Here is a 27,043-nt window from a genome sequence, read left to right as displayed (position 1 = left end):
GCTCACAGTGGTTGCAGCCCACTTGCACAGACAGTGCATTCCAGTGTAATCTTATCAAGATGACTGGCTAATGACGGGACACACCCACCGTGTCAATGGAACACTCAGTCAACCTGCTATTTCAGTTGGGTTTCTCAATCAACGAGAAAAAATACTAATTCGCAGTCATTTTAAAACAATTTCTAGGAGCAATAATTCGAATACAGGATGCCCTAGTCTTCCTCTCCAACAAGAGGGTTCAAAGCATGCTATTTCACGTTCAACATTATGTAGCAGGTCATCCGATAACAGTATGAATCGCCATACATCTTCTCGGAATGATGGCTTCATGCATCTATTTTGTACAACACGCACAATTGCACATGCGTCCAATGCAAGAGTGGCTAGCAAAACAATGGTCGCTAGCAAGCAATTTATGGGACGATCTAGTGATGGTTTTTAAACCTCTCGTTCAATCACTGTAGTCTAAGTGGACAAAAGAGAACCTTTTAAAGGGCATATACTTTACCAGTCAAGCAGTAGAATCCACTCCAATAGACTCATTGCTAGCAGGGTTCGGAGCGCAGTTTCTCTATCAACCCATGTTAGAGGAGTTTTCCTAAAGTCCTACTGGCAGTAAGACTTAAGTAAGCTATGCTAGGGGTTTGTAGACCCCCCAACTCTTAGCATCAGTCTGTACCAGCTCAGGCCCTTTAATAGTGTGGCAGAACATTCAGGCTCATCTTAAGAGGAAGATGTGAGCTGTAGGTAAGTACTCTGAATCTTAAACAGGCACAGCAAAGGAACACTTGCACATATAGTTATATTAAAGTTATAGATTTATATTTACACCAGAATCCTTTTAAATGCTGCAGACGGTAAAGGTAGAGCACTTAGGAATAATACACTTCAAAGGGCACTTTCACTTTTGTTTGTTAGTTCGCGGTTACAATTGTAGCAACGTTACAAAGGGAAAGGGCAAGTTTATCGTATCTGTAATGGCGCACTCATGTGGTTTTCAACAGGTTATACAGTAATGCATATACTTGCCAAACCCATATAGAAAAGTCACTTAAAGGGTGGAAAACAAGTGGATAGTGCAACATGAGCGAAGTTCAAGGTTCTAGAGGCAGTTTCTTCGCCTGGGAAGTCTTTCAAGTCCAAAAACGCAAAGGCAGTTCAGAGAGGGCTTGAGGTCTTGACAAACAGCCAATAATGAAGAGCTCATGCAGATTTCTTTGTGTCTAAAGTTATTGAAGCAGCAAGTTAACTGACCAAGGAGACCTGAAAAATTGACTTGTAAAGGGTGTACAACCAGTACCTTGGATCAGAGGTAAGAGGGTTGCCCTGCCTGAATACCTCTCGGTGCACTCCAATGCTCTGGAGCGACTTCTTGTAATCGTTTAACAATGCCTTTTTCCCCACAGTACCTTGAGTTTGAAGAAAGTGTTTGTCTTAGCTCCTCTACGATGTGGTAGCTCTGGACCCGACCTCTGGATTTCTTGGTCTGGTGATGAAAGGCAGGACAATGGACGGTGTCTTCCAGCAGCAGTCTCGAAGGGGGACCCGTGGCACAACTTTCAGCAACTTCTTGGTTCGTTGTGAGGTTCTGGCACCTTTTTAGCAGCACCAACTAAGGACACGGATCGCCCGGTCAATCTTAGTCACTTCCTGCAGTCCCACAGTTTGGTGAGGGGGTCTTGGCGAGTTGGATCGGATCTCTGTAGAGTCCTTACGGGCTCAGCAGATTTGGACGGATTCAGCCTTTTTTACCCCTATGCTCTCGCAATGGGCAGCAGGTCTCCTGGGATTGGGGTTCCTCAGCTCAGGAAACTCATAGGACCTCGGGAGATGGCTCATTTCAAAGTGTGTCTTGGCACTGGTTATTCCCACCAGCCAAGGGGAAGGAGTCCTCTCCGGAGCGCCTGTGTCACATAGAAAACAGGGTCAGGACAGCAGTGGTTGTTTCACGGTCTTGCAAAGGGTCTACAGGCATCTCTGGTCATCATCTTCGGTTACTTCCCTTTCCAGTGGTCAACTTGCTTACCACTCCAGAAGCCTTACCTTTTATACAGTTCCAGCACACACTCCTCTGCAATCTCTCTCAGCATTTTACAGAAAGGGGTGTTTGGCTGTCCAATCGGGACAGCCAGAGACCCCCTGTGGGAGCTGGTCCTATTCAGGCACTGTGACAGACAAAGGACGGAGGGGTGGAAGACTCCTCTCTCACTTCCTGCCTGCCCAGACACTCTGGAGCCTAGGCAGGGATACCTACTGGTTCCCCACCAAAAGCAAAACACACACAGACCTCTCCCTCTCAGAATGGTGGAAGGGCTAACAAAGAACAGCCACTCTAGTAATGGTGAAAAAAGGGAGGCCCCGAGTTGGTACTTAAGGGCCCCTTTTGTGCACTACTGAGGCTATGGACATAGACTGCAGTATAAAAAAAAACAATAGTTGGTAGAACACGTCCACTGCCACCAGCCATAACTAGGTGATTGTCTATGTGACTAAAAAGTCACAGGAGCCGAGAGAAGGGGGGGGGCGGTACGAAGTATCCCTTTGGCACTCCACTGAAGGTGGTGTGCCAATCTCTGACTATAGAGTTTTGGGAGAGACACAAAGTATATATACTTAGTAACTGTAGTTACTTAAGGATATAGGAAGTCTTAAAGGAAGACCATAAGTGTCCCCATCAACACTGCCCATAAAGAGCTGTGTGCTGCAATACTAAAACACAAATGCCTTTAAGAGCTATGTAGCAGACAGACTCCATAGTACAAGTAGAATACAAAGATGAAAGTTCAAAAAGACGTGGAAAAAGGATCCACTCTTTCAGGATTAAAAGAAAAAGGTACATAAGTAGAGCAAAAAGTGCCGGGGGTCTCACTAAGAGGCGATGAAGCACATTGATAAATCTCCCTAACAAACCGCTCACGGCATATGGACTCAAGCGGTGTCAAACAAGCATGTCAACCTTCTAGCAATGTGCAAAGCTTTGCAAGCATTTCAACACCAGCTAGCAGTGAAAACAGTCGCACTCCTGACAATACAGTCATGTATTACATAAACGGGGAGAGATGCACTCTCCAGGTCTGTCTAAACTAGCGCAGAGAGCTGGAATTTGGCCCTCAAGTGCATTTTTCAGAGGAACACAACTGTCTAGCAGATGTGCTAAGCAGAAACATACATCTTCTTTCTGAGCGCAAATTGTCTTCCAACACTGGGGCCATCCAGGCATAGATCTATTTGCAGTGGAAGAGCATGCAAAATGCCAAGATTACAGTACAGGTACCTCCAGACAGGATGCAAGGCAAACGCCCTGTGGATGAATTTGTTGGATAGATTTGTGTATGCTCACAAACCCCCCCTCGCCCCCATCCGAAACACCACTTCTAAACTAAATAATCCAGAAATTGTATCAGGAACATGTCAAGACGATCCTAATAAAGACGATCCTAATAACGCCAGTGTAGGCACATCAAACATGGTTCTCACACCTGTTGAAAATGTCACTTTGCGCGCCAGTCAAACTACTGTGCCCTTACAACATGTTATACCAGTATCAGGGGCAACAACACTCCATCCATGTCCAGACACTGAACTTGGCAGCTTAGCTCCTGAAGTCATAGTTTGAACATTTAAACCTGCCCCAAAGATGTATACTCTTCTTACAGGAGGTGCGTAAACCCAACACAAGACACTGCAATTTCAAAAAGTGGAAACGCTCTCTTAGGGTGCGAAATATGCAGCATCAATCCCATTGACTGCTTCACTTCACATAGTATACAATCTGCTTTATCTTCTGGACTCAGGATTTTTTTAAAAATTCTTTTAATGTTCATCTAGCAACACTTTCACCATACACCATCTCTCAAAGGTAAAGTATTGTGGTGGAAGGTTTGAGTGTAGTTAAATCCTTTATTGGGCGGGTTAATACTCTATCACCCCAATTTCAAATCCAACTCCCTGGTGGGACTTAAATGTTCTTACCAAACTCATGGAGCTCCCCTTTTGAGCCTATGCATAACACAAGTCTTAAACATCTCACTTATAAGACTACTTTTCTTGTAGACATTATCTCAATAAGGCTCTCAGTTCGAGATCCATTTATTATTCACAAAGACAAAGTACTGTTATGTACGCATCCATGCTTCTCTCCTAAGTTTATTTAAAAGTTCCATGTCAATCTATAGAACTTCTAGCTTTCTTCCAAAATTCAGCAGAGAAGCCTCCATAAACTAGATGCCACGAGGACAGTAATGCATTACCTAAACAAATAAAACCATTAAGGAAAACTGATCAGTTCTTTGTTTCCCTCGCAGCAGGAAGAGAAGGGTTCCCTGTCTCCAAGTCTGCAATTCGTAATGTATTGTCAAATGCATCCATATCTGTTACACTTTGTCCAAAAGATCATTACCATTCACGCTTACGGCGTACTCCACTCTAGTTACCAGGGCGACTCTAGCTTTCACTGCAAATGTTCCCTTAGATGCTATTTGCAAGTCTGCTACTATGAGTTCTATTTGCACCTGCACAGAGCATTACTGCTAAAATGCACATTTAAAGAGTGAGTCACAGGTGGGCCAGGCAGGGTTAAGACCTCTTTTTGCTGCTGTACCTTCTAACAACCCACCACCTTCTCCAGGTACTGCTCGCTAGTCTAATGCAAAGCATGTGATTCTAAGCATATTCAGAAGACATATTGCATACCTGTAATCCTCTTTCTGGCGTTCGTATCTGCTTGGATTCATATCCCGCCCTTCCTCCAATCCTGGAATTGAAATTACATGGACATTTTACACCTTTCATTCCTGTACTCGAGCATACAATTCATGCTCCTCCCCATGTCAGAAATAAAGCCATCTGAAGACCTTGACGCGTGAAGGACCATGGGTCAATACAAGTTACTAGGATAGCGTAACAAACATGCCCAGTTGTGCAATACTCTGCACCTACCACTAGATGGCAGCCTTTGCAAAGCATGTGAATCTAAGCAGATAAAAGCATCAGAAAGACTATTACAGGTATGTAATGTATATTATATATACATATAGTCTTACTCAGCAGCCATATATAGATTTGCTAGGCTTGGGACAAAGACCACCCCCATTGCCATGTCTTTAGTTTGCAAATGGAAATCTCCTTTGAATATGAAGAAAGTCTTGTGGATCTTAAGCAGTCCACAATAAATGCAGTAGGTAGCAAATGTGGTGGATCTTTTTTTAACCAAATGTTATTTCCACTGCTTCTTGTTATGCAGTATTTGTGTACAATGATTCCACGCCAAACTGTTAAAATCTTTTTCATTGTCATTGGGCACATGTTCAACTATATTTATGATGTCTCTGGTGTCTTGTAAAAAGCTTTTTTTTTTAAGCTGGTTGTTTTAAGAAGTTAACATTTTTACGTATGAGTTGTAGTATTGACCGATACCCTCATACTACAGGCCTTCCTGGGTGGTCAATAGAGATTTTATGTAATTTTGGTAAGATGTAGAAGACAGTATCCTTCCTGAATCGGTGTTAAAAAATGCATATTCCTTTTCTGTAATTTTGCAATCTTTAGCCATAGTTGAGTTAAAAAATCTCTTGTTTAATCGCATTGATAAGATTTTCTTGTTTTTTTAGCAGGCCGTGCACTATCGTATCGTAAGATCCAAAAGTGCTATTCTTCCTCCTTTGTCATCTGGCTTTATGATCACACAGTCATTAATTTCTTGTTGTCTTAATGCAGTCCTTCCATGTCTTGGAGTTATTTTTTTCCTAGGATGTTTTTAATTAAGGCCTTTTGTGTCTCTTCTAATACCATTTTTTCTAAAAATTAATGTTTCTGGTGGTATCTCAGCCTCTGTTTGTGTAAAAGTGAAGGGACTTTAACCCTGCAATGTTTTTTTATATATTCATTATCCGTAAAGAGTTCAGTCCGATTTTCCTGAAAAACGGTCATAATTCACTTTCAATTCGAAAGTTAGGTGACCCTTTTGATAAGTGTCTGCCTAGGAGTATTTAATGCTAATGATTCTAGGTTAAAGATAGTATTTTGATGCATCTTTGGTATGATGTGCGTCTTGTACTGCATAGACCCAGGGCTCCTTGAAGATGGATGATTCTGTTTTGAATCCACTGACTTCCCTTTGGTTTGGTCGCTTTATAAAAACATTTTTGAAGTGCTTTGTACTGGCAATGTGTGTATGGTGGTAGAATCCAGCCGCTTCTATAAGAATTTGAGAAATGTGATCCACTTTTGTTTTCCTTTTCTGTTAAAAAGGGTTTTTATGTCTTGAGCATAATCTGATGAGAGGGGACAAAACATGTCTTTATTACATTCTCAGATTCCTTTCTGTAGTTGGTCCAATTTTATATTTACCATTTGTCTTAAATTCAGTGTGTTTACTTTGGCTTCTATTGTAGCGCATTTAATGTGTTTTTCTGCCAGTGCTGTCAATATTCTATCACTTTAAAAAAAAAAAAAAGGATGGGCAATTAATTGAAGTGGTTTCTTTTCAAGGCTTTTTAATGTACATGAATAATTTTGCAATTGTATTCTATTTATGTTGTGTGTTATCAAGACTTTTGCTATGTTGGACAATATGAATAAACAAATTCAATTGATAAGCATTCCCTTCTGTATATTGACATGTATTCTAAATTATTTCAGTGTTTCTTCAGTGTCCACTAAAGATGCTGGCAATATTATTCACTAACATTTTAGTTGCTAATCAAGAAGGCCAAGAATATTTCCTTCAGGTGAGAGGGTTGTATGGAATCTCGATTTTGAATGAAAGGTTCTGGACCAGGTAGTCCCCTACAATTGTGTTTTTTTCTTTTTCTTTTTACTAGTAATCTGTTAGCCTCTCCAGACCGATCGCTCAGGCAAAGGCTTGTTAATTGCACCCAGCCTTTTACGCGATTCGAAGGGTGGCCATATATTAGTCTGCAATCTGTATCTCACCAGAGAGTTTACACTAAAACTCCTATGATCCTTCCCCATAGGCCATGCTGTTTATAGATGGGAGTAGTAGTCCAAAACGTCTTGCATGTCAAAGTTTACAGGAACTTGCATTAGTGTCTGTGTTAAAATTCCTAGATTTATTTCCTGTAATGGTTGCTTTGTAGCTCGCCCATGTGAATTCTGCCCAATGGTTTTATATGGGGTTTGAAACCTGGGATGATCAAGCTTCCTTGGACAGTAGTTTGGGAGACCGCTCCTGCAGAGACTCATGGAGCAAGGTTTAATGACTTTGAAACATAAGGCCTAGCTGGCTGCATGTGAATTTGCATGGAAGATGAACTAGTCTATTGATTAACTGGCAAGATACTGGTGTTGAGAAACAAGGATTTTGGCCAAATTCATTCATCTTTGGCAAGCACAACTTACAACCAGGGACATCATTTGGGAGTCGCCAGGGGTACGAGGGCTTTTATTTGTGTAATATGATGTGTGTTTTGCATGTGTGAAGTGTGTCAGATGTATCTATATGGTGGGTGAATGAGAAGTGATGTGTGTTTGTGAATATTCTGGGTGGGTGCCTGTGTAGAGAATGCAATGAGTGGATAGAAGAGAAGGTGTGAGTGACTGGTGGGTGAATGAGCATACATGTGGTAGTGTGTGATTGAATGTGCTGGGTGGGGTTTGCTGTGCGCCTGTGTGGTGCATCCAGTGAGCGAGTGAGAGGAGATATATGGGCGAGTTACCAGTGGGTGAAAGGGGATCCATGCTTGTGTGTAAGGCCCTGGGTGACTGGGGATCACTGCAGCATTTTTGCCACGTCCTTTGACGTTCCATGTTTTACTGGTATTTTTTGGCAAAGGCAAGTTCATGTGTGCCATTCCCTGGCTAGACCGGCTTTTTCTTGCAGTCTGTCTAGCCATTGTTTATTGCGACATGACATTTATTATTCAGCATCTTTAAAAAAGCAAGCATGATAGGTAATGTTACCTCGCTAGACTGATGTTTTGGTGTAGCGCCTGTATATTCTTCACTGTTGCGTGAATTTGTATTAACTGAGCATCTATGATGAATCAAGCAAGATGTGTTCTGATAGATCTAGACTGGCTTACATTGGAGCCAGTTTTGACAGGTTTTTCTATTGTGACATGTCACTTTTTTTTTTAATTTTTGTTTATTGACAACATACATAACAGGGAGGGCCATGCGGCCTATCCAAGTAGCAAAAAAGGAGTTAAACAAGAAGAAGATCATATTGTCAGTAACATTTTCCGATAGGTTCCCCCCCCCCCGTTGCCCAAACTCCCAACCCCTCTTACCCCCTCCCGACCCCTCCCCCCCCAACAATTAACCTGCCAAGTTCGGAGAAGATGCTAATACTTTAAGCTTAAAGGAGAACACTTGCATAGCATACATTAGTAATAAGTGATCCTTGAAACAGTGGGGTTAAACCCCGAAGCGGTTGGGCCAAGGTAAGACCAAACCTCTGAGGAGTAAGTGGGCCTATGCCATGCAAACGTTTGTACAATTGCCCCTTTATAATCGCATTGGAATACAGTCATCGTGCAGCAGCACTGCTGTCCAATCTTGGATAAAGTCTGACATAGTATCGTTTGCTATTGCGGTGAGTTTATCGTAGTTGAAAATCACCCTGAGTTTGCGGAGCCATTCCTCTTTAGAGGGTGCTAGGGCACTCTTCCATTTCTGCGCGAGCGCCACCCTCCCTGCCCGCAACATGGCGCCATTGACCTTGGGGAAGGCATTCACCTCGGGCAAGGGGGAGCCCAATAGAATTTCCAACGGGTGCAGCGCTGGACAGTAACCCTCTATATCTTTGATCCAGCTAAGTAGTTCCGCCCAATAAACTTGTATGGGCGGGCAGCTCCACCACATATGAAACCAAGTCCCCCGTTGGTGGCACCCTCTAGGGCAGAAAGGGGAGTCGTTCCGGAACATTTTAGACAACAAGGCCGGGGGGCGATGCCATGAGTGAAGGATTTTAAAGTTATGTTCCATAGCTGCTGTGTATAAGGAGCCCGAGAAGATGCACTTAAAGACCGCCCTCCAGGTGTGATCATCCAGTGACATTCCTGTCCTCTCTTCCCATATGTGTTTGAAGGGTTGTCTGCCCTCCAGGTCCGATGTAACCAGTACTTTATAGAACTTAGACAGCGAGCCTTTTCGTGATGTACTTTTGGCCAAAATAAGTTCGAATGGGGTGAGGGGGCGACTGAGCTGCTCGGACCACCTTGGTTGAGTAAGTATCCCTTTCAATCGCAGTAATTCGAAATCCGAGGGGGGCCTATCCACCAGAGCCTTCGCCATGTCGGCGTGTTCAATGAAGCCCTCTTCTCGTAAAAGCTGGGAGACTCTTTCCAGGCCCATGTCAGACCAGGCCTGGGTATCCCGGAAGGCCCTCATGTCGAAGTCGATGGGCGGACCCCAGAGCGATGACAGCAGAGAAGGCCATGTGGTTAGCGTTTTGTTGGCCTTACTGGGTCTCCACAGCGCCCAAAGAGCAGCTAAGGTGGGGATGTCCTGAGCTGTGGGGGGAGGGACCTGGGGGAGGCCCAGAGGTAGTCTCTGACCTTTTTTGGGTGAGCGTGGGTATCTTCGACATACGCCCAATACGTACGCATGTCGTCCCACATGTGCTCCAGCAATACCCTAAGCTGGGCTGCTTTATAGTAAAGCCTGAAATCGGGGAGTCCAAAGCCACCATGGGATTTTGGGAGAGTCAGGGTGGACGCTTTGATCCTGGGTCTTTTGCCATTCCAGATGAAGTGTGAAATACGGGACTGGAGCACCTCAACAAAGGCCTCGGGAACCACAGTGGGGAGTGCAGAAAAGAGATAAAGGAGGTGAGGTAGAATATTCATCTTAACCGTTACCATGCGTCCGAGCCAGGAGAGTGTGAGGGGAGCCCATCTTTTAAGATCGCTACTGACCTGGGCGAGGATTCCAGGGAAATTGCACTGGTATAGTTTTGACAGGTCTCTGGGGATGGTGGTGCCCAAGTATCTTGTGGATTCACGCTCAATTCCGACCCCCAGAATGTCGGAATTGTTCCCGATATCTTGTTCCCCCGGGCCCATGGGCATGATGCTTGATTTGGATGTATTTATTCTAAGCCCCGAAAAGGAGCCAAAAGAGTGTATGAGATCGAACAGTCTCGGTAGGGACTGTTGAATGTTGGTCAGGTAACCAAGTATGTCGTCTGCGAATAGGGAGAGCTTAAATTCACACTCACCACTCCGTATTCCCATGATTACCGGGTCGTTCCTGACCGCTATGGCGAGGGGCTCCATGGCCAGGGCATATAAGAGGGGCGATAAGGGACATCCTTGCCGGGTGCCCCTAGAGAGGGAAAAAGGCTCAGATGTACCCCCGTTAACCAGTACTCTCGCCGAGGGCGAGTTGTACAGTGCTGCGACCCACCCGCGAAAATTAACTCCCAATCCCATCTTCCGAAGAACCTTGATCATGTAAGGCCATTCGACGCGGTCGAAGGCCTTTTCTGAGTCGAGTGAGAGGAGGTATCCCTCCACTCCCTGTTCGGATGCCTGATGCATAAGGTCGAGGGTTTTTCTTATGTTGTCTGACCCTTGATGCCCCGGGATGAAGCCCACTTGATCCCCATGTACCAGGGTAGGGAGGAGTTTTGCCAATCTATTCGCCAGAAGCTTGGCCAGAATTTTAACATCAGTGTTTAGGAGCGAAATGGGGCGATATGATTGGCATAAAGCGGGGTCCTTGCCTTCTTTAGTTAAGACCACTATGAGGGCCGACATCATCGTGGGCGGAAGAGACCCGTGGCTAAGTGCAAAGTTAAACATCTTGGCCAGAAAGGGGGCTAGCGTGGATCTATAGGTCTTATAAAATTTGACTGAGAAGCCGTCGTCCCCCGGGGCAGTGCCGCTCTTTAGGGAGGTGATTGTATCGATTACTTCTTCCGGGGAGATGGGGGCTTCCAGGGTGTCGGCTGTGTCGGGTAGCAGGCCCGGGACAGGGAGAGAATCTAGAAACCTGTCAATGTCCACCCCCTCTCCCTTGTATTCTGAGCAGTATAGTTTTTCATAATAAAGCCTAAATTGTTCCGCTATCTTGGAATCCCTTGCAGTAGAAGCACCATCCGCGGCGCGGACTGAGTTCACTCTCCTGCTATTCCTAAGTTCGCGGAGTCTCCAGGCCAGAATCTTATCGGCCTTTTCCCCTTTTTCCATGTATTTTTGTTTCAAAAATGAGCTTCCTTTCCATTTGCCCTATTTGCAGGTCGGTTAGCCTAGCGCGCAGCCTCTGCAGCTCCTCCCACTGCCCCGGAAACATCTGTGTTTTCAGTTTTCCACCAGGTTGTATGGCCTCTATTTTGGATTTCAGATCTTTCTCTTCCCGTTCCCTCTCCTTTTTTTCCCGCCCCAATGCCAATCAGGGTACCTCTGATAGTTGCCTTAAACGCCTCCCACACTCCCATGGTGCCCACCTCTCCGTTGTCGTTGAGGGAGAAGTAGTCTTCTATGGCCTTCAGGAGGGTTTGGCGTGTCTCCTTGTCATGCAGAAGGAGGTCGTTACAACTCCAACGGGAACAGACCGCCGGGGCCGGGGGGAGGCCAATCCTAATCTTAACCATGTCATGGTCCATCCAGGGGACGGTTTCCACCCCTGCGCCGGCGACCTCCCTCTGCATGGACGAGTCCACCAGAATGTAATCTATTCGCGAGAAAACATTGTGGGGTTTTGAGTAAAAAGTGAAGCCGGGGTTTAGGCCTTCCTTGGGTATACTCGAGTCGCACAACTCCAATTCCTCATTCACTTTCTGAAAGGTTGATGCCATTTTTTTGTGAAGACGGAAGTTAGGGCAAGGGTTCACGGATTTCCTATCCCTCTCGGGGCACAGCACCATATTAAAGTCCCCACCCACCAGGAGGGTGCCTTCCGTAAACGCGACTATTGTCGCCTTCATGCTTTCCCAGAAAGTGTCCTGTGACTCGTTTGGGGCATATATGCAGACCAAGGTGAACTGACGTCCCCGCACATCCCCCTTTACCATGAGGTACCGGCCTTCAGGGTCAGCTTTAGACGCTTTGAACCCAAAGTGAGCCCCGGGAGACACCAGTAAAGCCACTCCCCTCTTCTTAGTCTGGGCAGAGGCAGAGAGCACCTGTTCTATGCTTTTGGCCTGGAGTTTGGGCTCCTTCCCCCGGACCCAGTGGGTCTCCTGCACAAAGAGGAATTGTAGATTCATCCTCTTAAATTCACGCAAAAGGAGCGACCTCTTGGTGGGTGAGTTGAGCCCACGTACATTCAAAGACCCCACTGACAAGGATTGGAGTGAATCATCCATTGGGACGCAATTTGAAGCTCATAGTTAAAATTTCGAGGATGCAAGTGTCGTAGTTCTCAAATTGTGTGCTCAAGTCTCCGAGCCTTGGCGTACTATAACTATTTCCCCAACAACCCAACTTCCCCCCCCCCCTCCCTCCCCCCACCCCCATCCCCCCAGATTGCCTGGTTGTGTTGAGGCATCGTCCCAAAGTCACACAACCGGCCATTACCTCTTCATAAGCACCCTTATGAGCCCCCCCCCTTCTTTGGGGACAATACACATCAAAAATCATAACAACCACCCCCCCTTGAAACGTTCTTGAATGAATTGATCGTCGGACACCAATGGTTCGTTTCAGCCATTCTGAATGTCCGGAGACGTTGGGGCCACTCTCCTGAATTTCCTTTGGCCTCGTACTCTGCGCCTCTCCTTCGGAGCATTGTTCCCTTTTGGGCCCTTCGGGGCTCGCTCCCGATCGCCTGGTTCCAAACCCGAGCCGTCTAGGAGTTCACCCGTCACTCTATGGATGTCGTCCTCGGTGACCAGGGCATATTTATATCCCTCGAACTCAAAAGAAAGTGAAAAAGGATACCCCCACCTGTAACGGACTCCCTTGGCTTGGAGCATTTTTGTCAGAGGGGAACAAAGGCGGCGTCTCGCCAGAGTGAAGGCCGATAAGTCTTGATAAACCGAGATCTGGGCCCCCTCCCAGTCCACGGGCCTTTCTTGCGAGCGAGCTCGAGGATCCTGCTTTTCTCTGAGAAATAGTGGAAGCGGACTAAGACGGACCTGGGGCCTCTGGAGGCTGCCCCCGGTCTGTGGGCTCTGTCAATAGTGGGTTCGTTGGTATTGGCCCCGTCAAAGAGCACTCCCACCACCACGTTTACGGCCTTGACGATGTCCGCCTGGGTTTCGCCATCTTGGGAAACCTAAGAAGCGTAGGTTGCAGCGCCGTTCCGTTTTCCAAGTCGTCCATGTTTAGAGAACATTTCTCCTCTCTTCTCTCCAGTTCCGATAGGCGCATGTCAAATTGCGTCTCGAAGATGCCATTCGAGGTGGTATTATTTTCCAATGCCTGCACCCTGTCATCTAGATTGTCCACCTTTTTGTCTAGGGAGTCCAGCCTATGGGTAATATCTGCGCGGAATCCTCTAATTTCCTCAAGAAGGGCCGCCATTCCCCTGGAGACCACGTTTGCATCTGTTGCTTCTTGCTAGGTTTGGGCCGCCATTCCAGGGGCTGTGGGGGATTCTGGGAGCAGACGCCGGAACCTCTGTAGCGATTCCCTCCAGGACATAGGCCTACTTCGGGCCCACTTGCTCCGCGGGGTCCACCACCGGGAGGTCGTAGCCAGTGGGGCCTGGTTAATCTCTTTGCATCCTGGGGGAGGCGGGGGCCTTTGCTTGGCCAGGGGCGGAGGTCCGGTTATGGGGGGTTCAGCACCGCTATCAGGTCCCTTAGTGTGGGTGGGGGTCTCCCCTTCTCGGGTTTTCACCTTGTAGTTCACCGCAGTTGGGGCCGTGGCCTGGGGTGGTGTAGCTAGGAGGGGGCGGGGAGGGGGTCCCGGGCCCCTCGGGGCGACTTTATGCAGCACTTGCGGGGGGTAGATGCTCCCAGTTGGGCCCAGCGCCCCACTCCGTCTCCGGGTGCTTGTGAGGGCTACACAGGGTTTCTCTCCTTCCCCCCCCGATGGGTCTTGTTACCCCCGGCGGGTGCCCAGCTCCGGGTTGGGCATCCTTACCTCGGGGGGCCTCTCCTGCGCCGGTCGGGGGGTTCCGCGCGCTTCTGGGGTGCTCGTTCTCGCCTCCCCGTTGGGAGTGCTTCGCGACCTGCCGCCGCGCCCTCTTCTCGGGCTCCCGGGACCACCTCTCGGGCCGTTGCTCCGCCGCCGACAACCGTCAGGCCGAGGTGGATGCCTGCGGCCTCGGTCGCCTGGGTCTCTGTGGGCCTTCCCTGGGCCCCGGCTCGGCGCTGCGTGCCGCGGAGCCTCTAAAGCCGCAGGGGGGAGGGACTTCGCGCCCTCTGGACTCGCGGGGCTGTAACTCCGGCTCCTTTGCACCCCCGAGGCTCTGGTTTGAGCTGGGGGTGCTCTGCACCTTCGTACTGGGGGGGTGTATGTCCCGCTCCGGCGGTGTCGGGGGGGGGGGGTGGGCGGATGCTCAGGTCCCTCGATTAGCGCCCAGCTGGGGAGACGAGCGGAGATGCTTCAGAACATCTCGGCGCCCCCTGGTGGATCCCGTGACATGTCACTTTTAATGGCCAAACCAGCAGAAGTATGTATTTACATAGGAGTACTGGCATAAATTGGCAGAGCCAGTTTTGTGCCCAGTGTCAGTAATACTATAGAAAAATGTCTTAAAGCGAACAGAAGTATGGTTTTATATGGGAATACTAGTATATGTTGGTGGAGCCACCAAGGAAATGTATGGGCACAGCCAGCATACAAATGTTTTTTGTACTGACATTTATTGCAGGTTCTGGCATGATAATGCATTGGGAAATATCCCTGTGCACTTTTGGTAACTTGCATCTATTGTACATTCTTTTCATGATTTACACCCTACTAAAGCGATTGGTGAACTTTTACCCACCTTGTTGGCCTTTTACCCAAATTTTTCCAGAAAGTGTGCTGTGTAATGCACCATTTTAATCCTTTATTCAAAACATTTACTCTGAGGGGGGAGAAGAATTAACCCCCCCGCCCCCCCCGGACCCTCTCCCTAACCCATTTTCGTTAGTTCGGCTACCTCGCTATGCTCAGTCGCCATCACATACTTGTGGCAAATATTTACACCCTCAACTCACCAGAGGTGGCTGGTATATTTGTGGACCAGGCACCACTCCTTTCTCTATGTTATGTTAATAATTTATGCTTGAATGAAAAACATATTTACTGCTTAAACTTGCTGTAGTGCCTGCCCATGCAGTGGCATAAATGGGGGGGGGGCAGATCTGACCTTCATGTCCCCCCACACGACAACACGAAGGCAGAGAAACAGATGTGCCTCACTCTTCGGCCCCTAATTGCCATCATCGATGTACCGCAGGTGTGAGAAGCGTTACCATGGGGGAGGAGGGGTAATGTGGGAACAAATCCCCCCCCACAATTTCAGGCAGGGGGGGTATAATGCCATTTGCCCCCCACAATCAGAAGCAAGACGAGGGAAAGCTGGGATTTTGTCCCAAGTGATGAAACAGCATGGCAGCGTTAACTAAAATCAGGGCTGGACTGGAAGCAAACATCCAGGCCAGCCTGGGTTGTTCAATCATCACACTGGCTGTGGCTGGCTGCCTGGTGCAAAGCACATAATTCGTTTCTGCCAGGGCTCGAGCGTGCCTGTGCATTTGAGGGGCACTACCCAGAAAACAAACTGCACATGCCCTCTGTCTGCTTTGCTGATCCCCGTACTAGCATGAGTCGCATCACATCACATGAGGAGCAGTGCACTGCAGTGCAGCCCGGGGCAGTGACCAGTGTCGAGTCTGAATGCTGCTGCTGAGCTCTGTGATGCATGGATGAGAAGAGCAGGCAGCGATGCATGCTCAGGCTAGCGCTCATGCAGCGCAGCAGAATTCTGTATTGGGCAGTGCTTGCTTGAAAAGATTGCGTTTGATTGGCAAGACGGGAGCTCTTGGTAAAGGTCAGTAGTCGTCCCTGTGGGAAAATACATAGATATGCTTGTGTTGCATTACCATGCCTGCTGCACTCATAACTAGTTCAATTTGTGTAAAAACTGGCAAGCTCCCCTTTGTACAACCAACCCTACCTCAAGACAAGGCCTGGCCAGGATTTAGTGCATACAAACCTGATTAAAAGTTAATTTCTTTACTTGCATGTCTGACTCCTGTGTTTCACTGCTCAGTGAGCTACTCTTCCTGCCTCCGCTTCGGACTGAAGGGAACAGATCATATTCCCTGTGCCGTGAAAGCACTCCACTGGCTACCGAAAACCAACCAACCAACAGATTGTAGTATTGTATGTGTTGTGTAACCGGTTACCTCTACAAAGGTAATCTCCCTCAATTGTGTTTCCCGGGGGGCCAGCATCTCAGAACGGGAGACACACTAAGAAAAATTCTAAAGCGAGACAACTGGCTACCCCACTGTGTCCAGGACAGGCGGGGTGATCTACAGAATTGTGATAATTGCTTACACCTTCAAACTAAATAAGCCAGGTTCATACAAGAAATATCTCATATTTTGTAGAAGGGAATGGAACCATCCCACTCATTCAACAAACACTAACAACATTACTATTCTTCAATCAATCCACGTCAATTTATTAAGTGTTAAGACCAATTTGGAAAAAATAAAAGAGAGAGAACAGCATATATATTAATCATAATCTTCTCACTCAATTCTTAAAAACAGTATCCTTTGTATGGGGTTTGTTGCCTTGATAGAAACCACTATGTTCACTTCAGCAGTTTACAGATACAAGACTATATTATTTAACCAGTCTATTGTCAAGTGTCGACATGTTTCGGCCTTTTATTGAGATGAAACACTATCTGTAGTGTCTCTACAACCCAGACTTTTTACGGCCTTCTTCAGGACAGACAATTTCTTTCCAGATGATGGGCACCTCTTTCAAATCCCCCGTAACAGGTTAAGCACAATCTAAAAACAAACATATATAAATGTATTCACACTTATAAAACGATGGTTCCATTCCAACACAAAATATTTTCTCTTTTTCTAGATACTTTATCTTGTTTACTAGATACATCACATTCTCATAATGTTTAATTTTCATCACAACTCTTTCACACAATAACATTGTTTCTATCCCTAAATCGCCCAGCCTTTTCTTACATCCTGGTTGGACCTGAGCTTCATGCTAGCTTAATCCTAGTCGTGGCAGGACTTAATTCCTGCCCCTGAGTATTCACGGATCAACTCTGGATTATTCGGAAATTCCAAACTGTATTAGGAACCTATTTTACAAATGAAAACTAAATTCTCATTTAGTTTGTTTTAGTACAGAACAACACACAGACTTTACTCGTGGTTTTCTAATTCTAGCTCTGTTCAATGTCCCATCGGACCTCTGTGTACACATCATGATTTCTATATGTACTAGCCGCAGATCAATTAATCTCCTGTACTAATTTTATTTAGTAATTTTATCAGGTTCTTTAGCCACACATGGAATGCATTTCAAAACACTAGAGCTCATCAAGCTAATCGGACACCAATGCTAAATGGTAGACTGACTTGATTCCTACTAGTTGTGAACCTTCACAAAACAAAAGCCTTCATTGGAATCAGCTTTACTATGCAGGGAAGCTCCACAGCAAAACAATGCTCCACAGCACAAACTCTGCACCGCACGAAAGAACGCGTGTACAGATGCGTCTCACTCGATTTACTACAGACACAGGACAAGACCGAAAAACAAAGTTGTCAACTATTTTCTAATTCTTTTCTCTAAGGGCCTCTTGATAGTCTGCAAAACTGTGAGGCAAGAGAGGCTGCCGCCTTAGTTTTTAACTTAGCAGAGTTCATTGGGTCTCTACAACACTCTGGCGGTTGCAAAACCGCCCTTCTTTTTGGACGCGCGTAATTTAACAGGCGGGTCCACAGGATGGCAGCTTTCAAACACTCCTGAAGACAGCGTTCTGCCTAACGGGCTTACCTTGATTCTTTTATGGAGCTCCGGCCTCGCGAAGCAAACGCGTCCGTACGATCGCATTCGAGTCGCGCTGTTGATTGCCTTAATCATTTATAGCTGGTATCTGCATCCACGTGACATATTACGTGTGTGTAGCTTTCAGGGCAATTAAAGGAACAGCACACGCTGCATTGACAAACGAGCGCAGAAAATGTGTCTATAAAATTGCTGTTGCTGCACACGAAAAAATTATCTACAGAACACAATGAGCATGCGCGATTCTGTAGGAACTTGTATTAAATGTGCAGGGCTCAACATGTGTTATGTAACCTACAGCTATCTACAGCTAGGCACCCTGTTATCTCGCCAAAGCTCTGCCTGTCTACCACCGACCAGATGCTAAAGTTGGCTTCCCAAAACCTGCTGGTTCCCCCATGCTCCTTTTTCGGGGTGCATCTCTACTCTAAACCAGCACGCCTCCCCCACTGGAATGCTGTACCACTGCATCTGTGCCATGAACTCCGACTGCATAGAGTTCAGAAATTATGTGATCCTCAGACCTGGCACACTCTACCTCTTTTCGCCGACACACCATTTTGTCTTTCAGGGATCAATAAATTCAGTATAAATGAATCGGGCAAAAAGAACACGTTATAGCACAGCGCTTAAATAAGGATCTGGCCTGAAGAGTTACATAAGGACACAAACTATTCTTCTCTTCGGCCCCTCTTATTCACGTCCTGATAACATTTTTGAGCAAACTCATGGAGAAGCTGGTCATCCCCCATCTGACCCACACCAAAATAGCCTGCTACCCCATGACCACCAGTCCAGTTTTAGGGCTGCCAGAGGGATGGAAACTGCTCTCCTGAACACCCATGAAGACCTACTCTCTAACCTGGACTCTGTTCTGATCCTCTGCCATCTCTTCTGCTTTTGACACAGTCAACCACTCCATCCTCATAAACAGTCTCCATGATACCCCTGGCATCACGGACTGGGCACTGGCGTGGCTCCCCTCTTTACTTTCAAACAGACCTTCCCAAGTGCAAATGGGCCCTTTCTCTCCCCCACCTCACTCTCTACCTGTAGTGTCTGTCAGGTCTCTATACTATCGCCTTGGCTCTTCAACATCTTCCTTGCCCCTCTGGCCCACATGATCTACACTTTCTCCCCTCATTTCCAGTGTTACGCAGATGTCACACAGCTCTCTTTCAAGCGGCCTTCCTCTACAACCTCCTCCCTCATACCTGACTGCTATTCAGGCATGGTGCTCTAACAATGATCTCTGCTTTAATGCCAGTAAAAGAGGTCCTTTTCATTGGGACGCCTGCTCCTTAACCCCCGCACACCCACTCTCTGGGCTGACTCCCCTCACCCACTTATGAACAAAAAAACCTTGGGATCATCTTTGACTTCTCTCTTTCTCTCCACACATCACGGACCTTGCCAAGAAGTCCAATGTTCAGTTGTATCTCCTCAGTGGCATTGTACTTTTCCTCACCTTCCCTCAGACGCTCAATGTCTCCAGAACCCTTCTTCTCTCTAGGCTAGAATACTGCAACGACCTCTTCCTCAAGAAGACTGAGATCCTACTCATCGACACACCATCTCCCTCCTTCCCTGCAGCTCCCTGGCCAGCCTCCATTGGCCCCCTTCCTGCTCCTACCTGCAAGGCAAAAAACCTCGGGGTCATCTTCGAATCCACACTCTCCTTCTCTCCGCATATATCTGACGTCTCTAAGAAGTCACACTACCAGCTGCACCTCCTCAGAGGTATTCTTCCCTTCCTCTCCTTCCCCCAGAAGCTCACTGTCTCCCGAGCCCTGGTTCTCTCGAAGCTGGACTACTGTAACAGCCTCTATCTTAATCTGCTTGCCTCCACTCTCCGCCCTCCGCAACTCATCCAGAACAGAACTGCGAGACTTGTCCTTGGCCTCAAGCCCAGGGACCGTATCTCTCCAGGACTGAAATCTCTACACTGGCTCCCAGTGGCTGCGAGGATTAAGTTCAAAACCCTCTGCATTGTCCACAAGGCCTTCTGGGGCCTGGGGCCTAAATACCTTCAACTCTCTTCCTAAATATCTTCCTTCCAGAGACCTTCGCTCATCCGTCTCCAACTCCCTCAGGGTCAGCCGCTTCTCGAAGCAACGAGCTGGGGGTAGATCTCTGTCCGCGGCAGGGGCCTCCCTCGAACAGCCTTCCTGCCTCCCTGAAACTTGAGGAGAACCATCTCCAGTTCCGGAAGCACCTCAAAACCTTCCGCTTTGCTTCTGCTTTCTCTCTCCCTCTCCCCTGCTAAATTCTTCACTGAAACTGCACTGAATCTGCAACTGGGCCACTCTCAGCGACCTTGGTCCTGGGCCCAGCCACTCTCCACTTGCACTGCCTCCCTGGCAACCCCTGCACTGCGGGACTGTCTCTGTATCCCTACAGCCCTCCCTTCCCAGCACTTGTCTGCACTTACCTTGCACTTGCCACCAGCTGGCCCTATTTATTTATTTTTATTCTACTTACTTTGTACTGCACTTCCCCCCCCCCTCCCCTCCCCTTCCCTTCTCCCTTGCACTTCTTCCCTTCCCCCTACCCCTGCACTTGCGCGATCTGAATGACACCTGACCTAGTAGGATCGTTGTCTGCCTTCCCCTTGTTCCCACCTCCCTGCCTCGTCGTGCCTTGAAACACTTGTGTATAGGCGCGTTACAAATGCCATATCATATCATATCTCAACCTGCCTCTTTCCTCCCTTAACCCCGTTCAGCTAATCTAGAATAGGACTGCAAGATTTTTACTTGTCCTCAAGCCCAGGGATCGCATCTCTCCAACCCTGAATTCTCTCCACTGGCTCTCGGTGACCACAAGGGGCACATTCAAGACCCTTTGCATCATCCACAAGGCGTCTGGGGCTTGGAAGCTCTTTACTTCCAGCTTTCCCTCCCTAAATACCTCCCGACCAGCGTTATTTGGTCTTCTGGCACCAACTCTCTAAAGGTCAAATGCTTCTCTAAGCAGAGAGTGGGAGGTACAACCTTTCCTTGGCTGGCTCCTCCCTCTGGAACGGTCCCCTGCGCCCCCCCCACCCCCAAACTTGAGCCCGATTTTCTTAAGTTCCGGCAACTTCTCAAGACTTTCCTTTTCTCTTCTTCCTTCTCCCTCCCCCCTCCCATGCTAACTTTCCATCTTCTGCTGCGACTGGGGTATGGTCTCTTCAGAGTCATACAGGGGCCAGATCACCACCTACCAGTCCCACCAGCATCCTTTGCCAGCACGTGCCCTCAGGCTCCCTTCCCCGGACTAACTCAACTTGGTCCTCCTGTCCACCACACTCACCCCCCCTTCCCCTGTCACTTGCCAACTTGGCCCACCAAGCACTTGCCCGCCCCCACCCTTGCGGGTACCCCACTCCTGCACTTCTCCCTCTACCCAATCCCCTTGCACCTACCACCTTGGCATGTAGGATTGTCAAAAGGCCAATAAACCTTTTTTGTAGTTCTACTTTTTGATTCCCATGTCTGCAACCCCCCCAACCCCCCATATCTTGTCTTGTGGTGCCTGGAAACAACTGTGTATAAGTGCCATACAAATGCCCAATAAAATACATTGTTGGGGTTTTAAAGCTTCTTCCTTGCAGCGTTGAGTTCTACACAAAATACACACGTCAAATAAAAATGTTTTCAGGGTCATAGGCATGGTGCACATTAAGTGCGTGCAGCCGGGGTGTTTCTGATGGTTCTCACTGTCTGTGCAGTGGTATGGGGATGATGCACATATATTGCCTAAAATGGTGTCTATAGTCCACACAAGGGGATGTACAAAGGGGTATGGAGAGTGCACACATGGTGTGTGGTGCTCATTTCGTTTATGGTGGGGAATGCAGAACACAATGTGAGCAACAGGGTGCATGGGTGGTGCACACAAGGCATCTGCATAGCCAGAGAGGTAGGTCTGATGCATAATGTCTGTATAGAATGGTAGATATGGTGCAGGTACATGGTGGCAGGTATTGTGTATATTTGGTGTCTGCATAAATGTAGGTGAATGGCCGGTAAGATAGTTGGACGGGTTGCACACTCACTGTGGAAATCTGTGTGGAATCTGCAGGTTGCAGTTTGTAGGTTGGAATCCCTGCATGGCCACCTCAGTCTTGTATTTTTCCGAGATGGATAGATGAGTACCAACTTCAGTTGGGTGAGAGTAATTGCATGTAAATGATCTATGTGCAGCGCTTTGGCAAAATCGTTATATAAATACAAAAATATGAATTTTGTATTGAGCAGAGTAGGGATGAGGCTTTTTATTTGTACATTATGGTAGGTATGATGCACAAATGGCGAGTGTACAAATCTCATTATGGTACACTTTGTGTGCGCAGAGTAGTAGTTGGGTTTTAGGCACATAAGGTATACACAAAGAGGTAGTTATAGTTCACATTCTGATTGCAGAGCAGTTGATGTGCTGCACATAATGTGTGCCGAGAGCTGAGAATATTGCATGTACGGTGCTTGCAGAGCAGTTGGTGTGCTGCCCACATAGTGAGTGTACAGACTGGTTGGTGTGGTACACACTGTGTGAGGAATCATGGGTATGGTGCACATGATGATTGTTCAGAGAGCTCGATGGACCAATCACTTGGGGCCTGCAGAGGTGAGCAATGTTCGCAATAAGGAGTAGGAATCGGGCACAAAGTGTTTGTAGAACAGTGGGTATTGTGCATACATGGTTTGTGCTGTGTAACCGGTAGGTGCACCTGATGTAGATAGCGCGGATGATAGTGTGTGAAGAACTGTAGTCCTGGTGCACAAAGGGTGTGTGTAAATTAGTTGCTATGTTATACTAATGTGTGCAGAATGATTAGCTTTATGAACATGTGTGTGAAAAGCAGTTGGTATGGTGCTCACATTGTGTGTGCAGATGTTTTGGAATGGTGCACGCACAATGTGTGGAGTGGCATGCACATGGTGCGTGCAGATTGTATGGTTGTGTAGTGCCCACACGGGGTGTGCACATGGAAAAAAAATAAAGAACAAGTGCCAGAACTAAGTACCAGTGAGTTTGACAACAGTAACACCTGTTATTTTGAGAGCTACAAAGACTTCGGAATTCGGCTGGCCTTGCCTTATGTTGGTTTGAAGATGGGTTGGTTTGTGTCTGTAGCAAAGTCCCCAACTTTTGTTTTATTTTATTTTTCACATTTGTAGAGCACACTACAGCCCAAGGGCATCGAGGCGCTTTAAAACAGAGCGTAAGAAGGCTTATTTAAGGGTTACAAAAAGCCGCCCAACAAGTGGTCTTAGAAATGCAGGTTACATACAAGTCTGTACATAAATTAGCAAAGATAACATACAGATCATTTAAGATGTACACGTGAGGCCTGCAGGTTTACAAGAAGAGCTTGGTTTTGATGGCCTTACGAAAGGCACCATGGGATTCAATTTGCCTAAGGTATGGTGGTAGGGCGTTCCAATGGGTGGCAGCCATGGTGGGGGAAGCTGGTGCCTCCTTTTGTCCCCTGTCCCAGGCTAAGAAGAGAAGCCACAAGGAACATTATGGAAGCTCTGGGGCTATAAAGTGAGCCGAGAAGGAGAGACAGGCCTTGGGTGCATGGGGAGGCTGAAATGATCGCCGCAGCCTGAGGCAAGCAGGACCAAGGCACCCAACTAAGGACAAGTGGAGATGGGAAGATTCCAGTTACCAAGCCAATGAGCCACCTGCAGAAAATCAGGCTAAAATCCTCATTATTACAAGCAAGGACGGCTTTATTTTGTGGTCTCAACACACGTGACCCAGCCAGACAGAACAATGCCCATTTAACAGAGCTAGATGAAAAGGACTGTTCCCATCAAACCAGAGGGAAGATACAAGTGTTGCTCTCGAACTGCTGACTGAATGCAATCTCCCAGGCTTGGGTGATCAGAGATGACAATATTAGAGAACACTTGGCACCTCCATGTTCATTCCCATTGCCTTGAAAGGTACACTCTGTCTGGTAACCGTCCAGGGTCCCGGGGATGCAAGGACCCATTCTGCCCAATCCTGATTCACCTTTCTCGTGGGGATATCATTTGTAGCAAGGGCCAACGGTTGCTCTGCGACCCTGCAACATTGTAGACTGACGCTAGCAGAGGTGGTCCTAGGAGGAGCCACTAGTTGTGGCTATCCAATCTTAGAACTAACCCCTATAGCTCCTATATGTAGTTCACCCAAACTGACCATAGTGAATGTCTGATGGGTTCCTGGAATGCAACCTAGATTTGTGAAGTCACACCGGGGTACAACAGAGTGACACATGCTTGGAATAAGAGAGCTCCAGAGTCCGTTTGTTTTTTGGTGTGATCCCTGTCCTTTTTGTTTGCTAATAAGAGTAACTTTGTACCATGGCTGAGTCTTCCATTCTTGTGGCGGGGAGTTTTTTGAGCGGCCCAAATGTTCACTGCTAGAGAGCCCCGGCCACATCTATACACTTGGTATCTGAGAACCTCTTGGCATGGACAGTATGAGATTGCGCAATAGCCTTTGTAAGCCTTAGATGGATCTCTAAGCAATACAAGGGCTTTTTCTGTTTAAAAGCCTCTTTGTTGCCTAAAGGGCTGGTATATTTAAACCCAGCCGGTTGTATGCTTGTACAATCTGCTCTCCACTTGCTTCATAGGCAGGCATATTTTAACAAACTTCTTGCCTAGATCAAAATGTATCCTATGCCAACATGGTAATGGCAAAGATGCAACGTTTCAGTGGGGATATGTGCGTGGGTGGGGCTCATCTGAAGGACCTGGCAGTGTTGTTCAGATTCTAACCACCAATCATGGGCTATGCCTCTTGCTTACATAGTGATCCCACAATGCAGTGCCTTGCCAATTTCCTGTGTGCAAATATTATGCAGAACAATGTGTACATTTGCAAACAGTTTCTGTAGAGAGAAGATGGGTACTCTTTTTCTACTTCCTTTGTCACCAGGCAGATGGAATATCCAATATGTCCTAGTCACCAATGAGCCGATCTTCTGCTTTGATTGTAGGGCATAAAGTAGTGATTAAGGGTTTCCAATGGGGAGGGGGAATAAGTGCACATTGTTGATGGTGGAAGTTTTTTTTTCCACCGGCTGGTAAATGGTACCGTTGCTTTTAGGTAGTTTGAGTTTTTTCACTCTTCATCTTAACCATAAATGTGTGGTTGATTATTGTGCCATTTTAATACCCTAGGTGGACAAACGCACTGACTTGATATTCAAACTTTGAAATTGATTGTGGGACTGGATGAAAGGAGTGTGGCATTCTCCATCTCAAAAACAGTGAGAGATGGGTAAATAAAGAAAACTTTAAGGTATATAGATTCCTTGCAATTGAAGGACCAAATAGTTATACCTGTAGTAAGATTCCAAACATTCTGAATGTACCCTTTTAATTTACCTTGACCTGATAATTGGAGTTGCTGGTGATCAATACAATCTGCTATGCACCTTTAGCTATCAGTTGTAATGCAAGCTTGTGAATCGATCTGATGTCAACAATGTAGAGACAATTGACATTTTAGATATATGAAGTACATTATTTTATATAACTTTCCACCTCTCTATTGGATAGGTTTACAGCCCGGACGTCCCTTTGACTCCGCCCCTGCCATCAAGTCTCCCACCCTGTGCACCAGTCAGCGAGCCCTCTGTAAACTATATCATGCCGGGGAGCCTTCCTCTGCTTGGATGCGTGGCAGGCTCAACTATAACTTCTGAGCCAGGGAACCTGGCAATTGCTTCTGAGCCGGGAACGCAGTCCGCCTCCACAGGTGATGCTGAGGAGAAGACAACGTTTATGAAACCATCATTGGATAGAATCACGCAAGAAGTAAGAGTAGCTGTGTGTGTAGCGAGCTTTCATTTGAAAGGGGTTCTTTTTGTTGTTAAAGGAAACAATCTTGTGAAAAGCTAATGTCTTAAGAGACAAATGAGATTATTGCCCTGACAAAATTGACCCTTTATAAATGGGGAAATGGCATACCCTATTGATTTTTTTTAAAATTTCTTTATTTTTGTTGCGATTTTCAAACCCTGAAACATATAGAACTTGGCTTCTGAATGTTTTTGCATCCTCTTCTAGCTTAGTTTGTCATGATTGTTGCATCATGGCGACTTTGATACTGGAATTTCTGGGCAGTCCCATGATTTCAATTTTCCAAATCCTTTTCCTTAGATTTCTAATATTAGATGGAAGTATGAAAGGAAAGCAAAGAAAATGGTTTATAGTTTGACCATATACTGTTTTCAGAGATTGGTGCTGATTTATAGCTTGTCCTTTAAATGTTCTTTTCCCAAGTTTGCATAATTCCTAAACCGTACGTGATTTTTTTTGTCATTGACTATTTTTTTATTCAATTTCTAGCCTCACCATTTGAACTGAAAAGCACAATTTCACATGTAGACTTGAATACAGATTAGAGTTTGCAGATAAAGAAATCATATCTAGTCCACCCCCTTTTCAGCTCACTGCAAGGTACTTTTTTCCTGAGCTGGTGATACCGAATTCTTTATCATTGTGTTCATTTTCTGACTGATTTTCTGGCCACCCCCTACCCCCTCCCCCCCAAACCATAGCCCACTTCACAATCTCAAACTGCCTCCCCAATTCAGCTCTGGGTGACCTCTCACTCCCTTAATCTTAATTCCAAAAAAGATGGACATTATTTTCTTCCTGCCCCTTACTTATTTGCCTGCTTCCCAGTCTCTCCCGCATTATTTCACCATCTCCTCTTGCTCTCTGCTTGCATTGTTTGATCCCTCCTTGTCACATTTCAAAATGTGCCTCCATAAGATCTGTCATTTCCAGATTTATAGTGTGTGCCTTGTTGCACCTTCTGCCCCTAAAACGCAGATCCTCACCTTAATTTTCACCCATCTCACAGTCTGCTCTTCTCCTCTCTTTGGATGCCCTGCCTACATCTTGGTACCTTTTCAGTCACTTTTATTACCGCTAATCTTGTCTGTTAAGTTGGATTTCCAGAGCATCTGTCGAGGTTTTCAGAGAGGCCAACCTAATTAGGGAATATGGTATTTGACACTTAGTCAAGCCAGTTTCTATTAATTAGGCCTTTACACGCTAAACAGGTACAATTCAAGAAAAGCATAGAAACCCAAACAAGTGCATACAAATGTATACACAGTTTGTAGTCTCAGACTACTTGCACTC

General features: G+C 46.6%; 1 protein-coding gene across 4 annotated transcripts in view; it reads left to right on the top strand.

The window, feature by feature from the left end:
- PHRF1 (PHD and ring finger domains 1) overlaps positions 1-27,043 on the top strand; it is a 1,334,933-nt gene that overhangs the window by 1,159,957 nt on the left and 147,933 nt on the right. For 3 of the 4 annotated variants that reach the window (XM_069624055.1, XM_069624053.1, XM_069624054.1), the window contains exon 16: positions 25,448-25,705. The exons of the other annotated variant lie outside the window; for it this stretch is intronic. In XM_069624055.1, the coding sequence (XP_069480156.1) occupies positions 25,448-25,705 (258 nt within the window). The remainder of the gene's footprint in view (positions 1-25,447; positions 25,706-27,043) is intronic. 4 annotated transcript variants of the gene reach the window in all.

This window comes from Ambystoma mexicanum, chromosome 11, assembly GCF_040938575.1.
Source record: "Ambystoma mexicanum isolate Mex_15411 chromosome 11, UKY_AmexF1_1, whole genome shotgun sequence".
Lineage (NCBI taxonomy): Eukaryota > Metazoa > Chordata > Amphibia > Caudata > Ambystomatidae > Ambystoma > Ambystoma mexicanum.
Note: the sequence above shows the minus strand (reverse complement) of the source record. Positions and strands in the feature narration are given on the sequence as shown.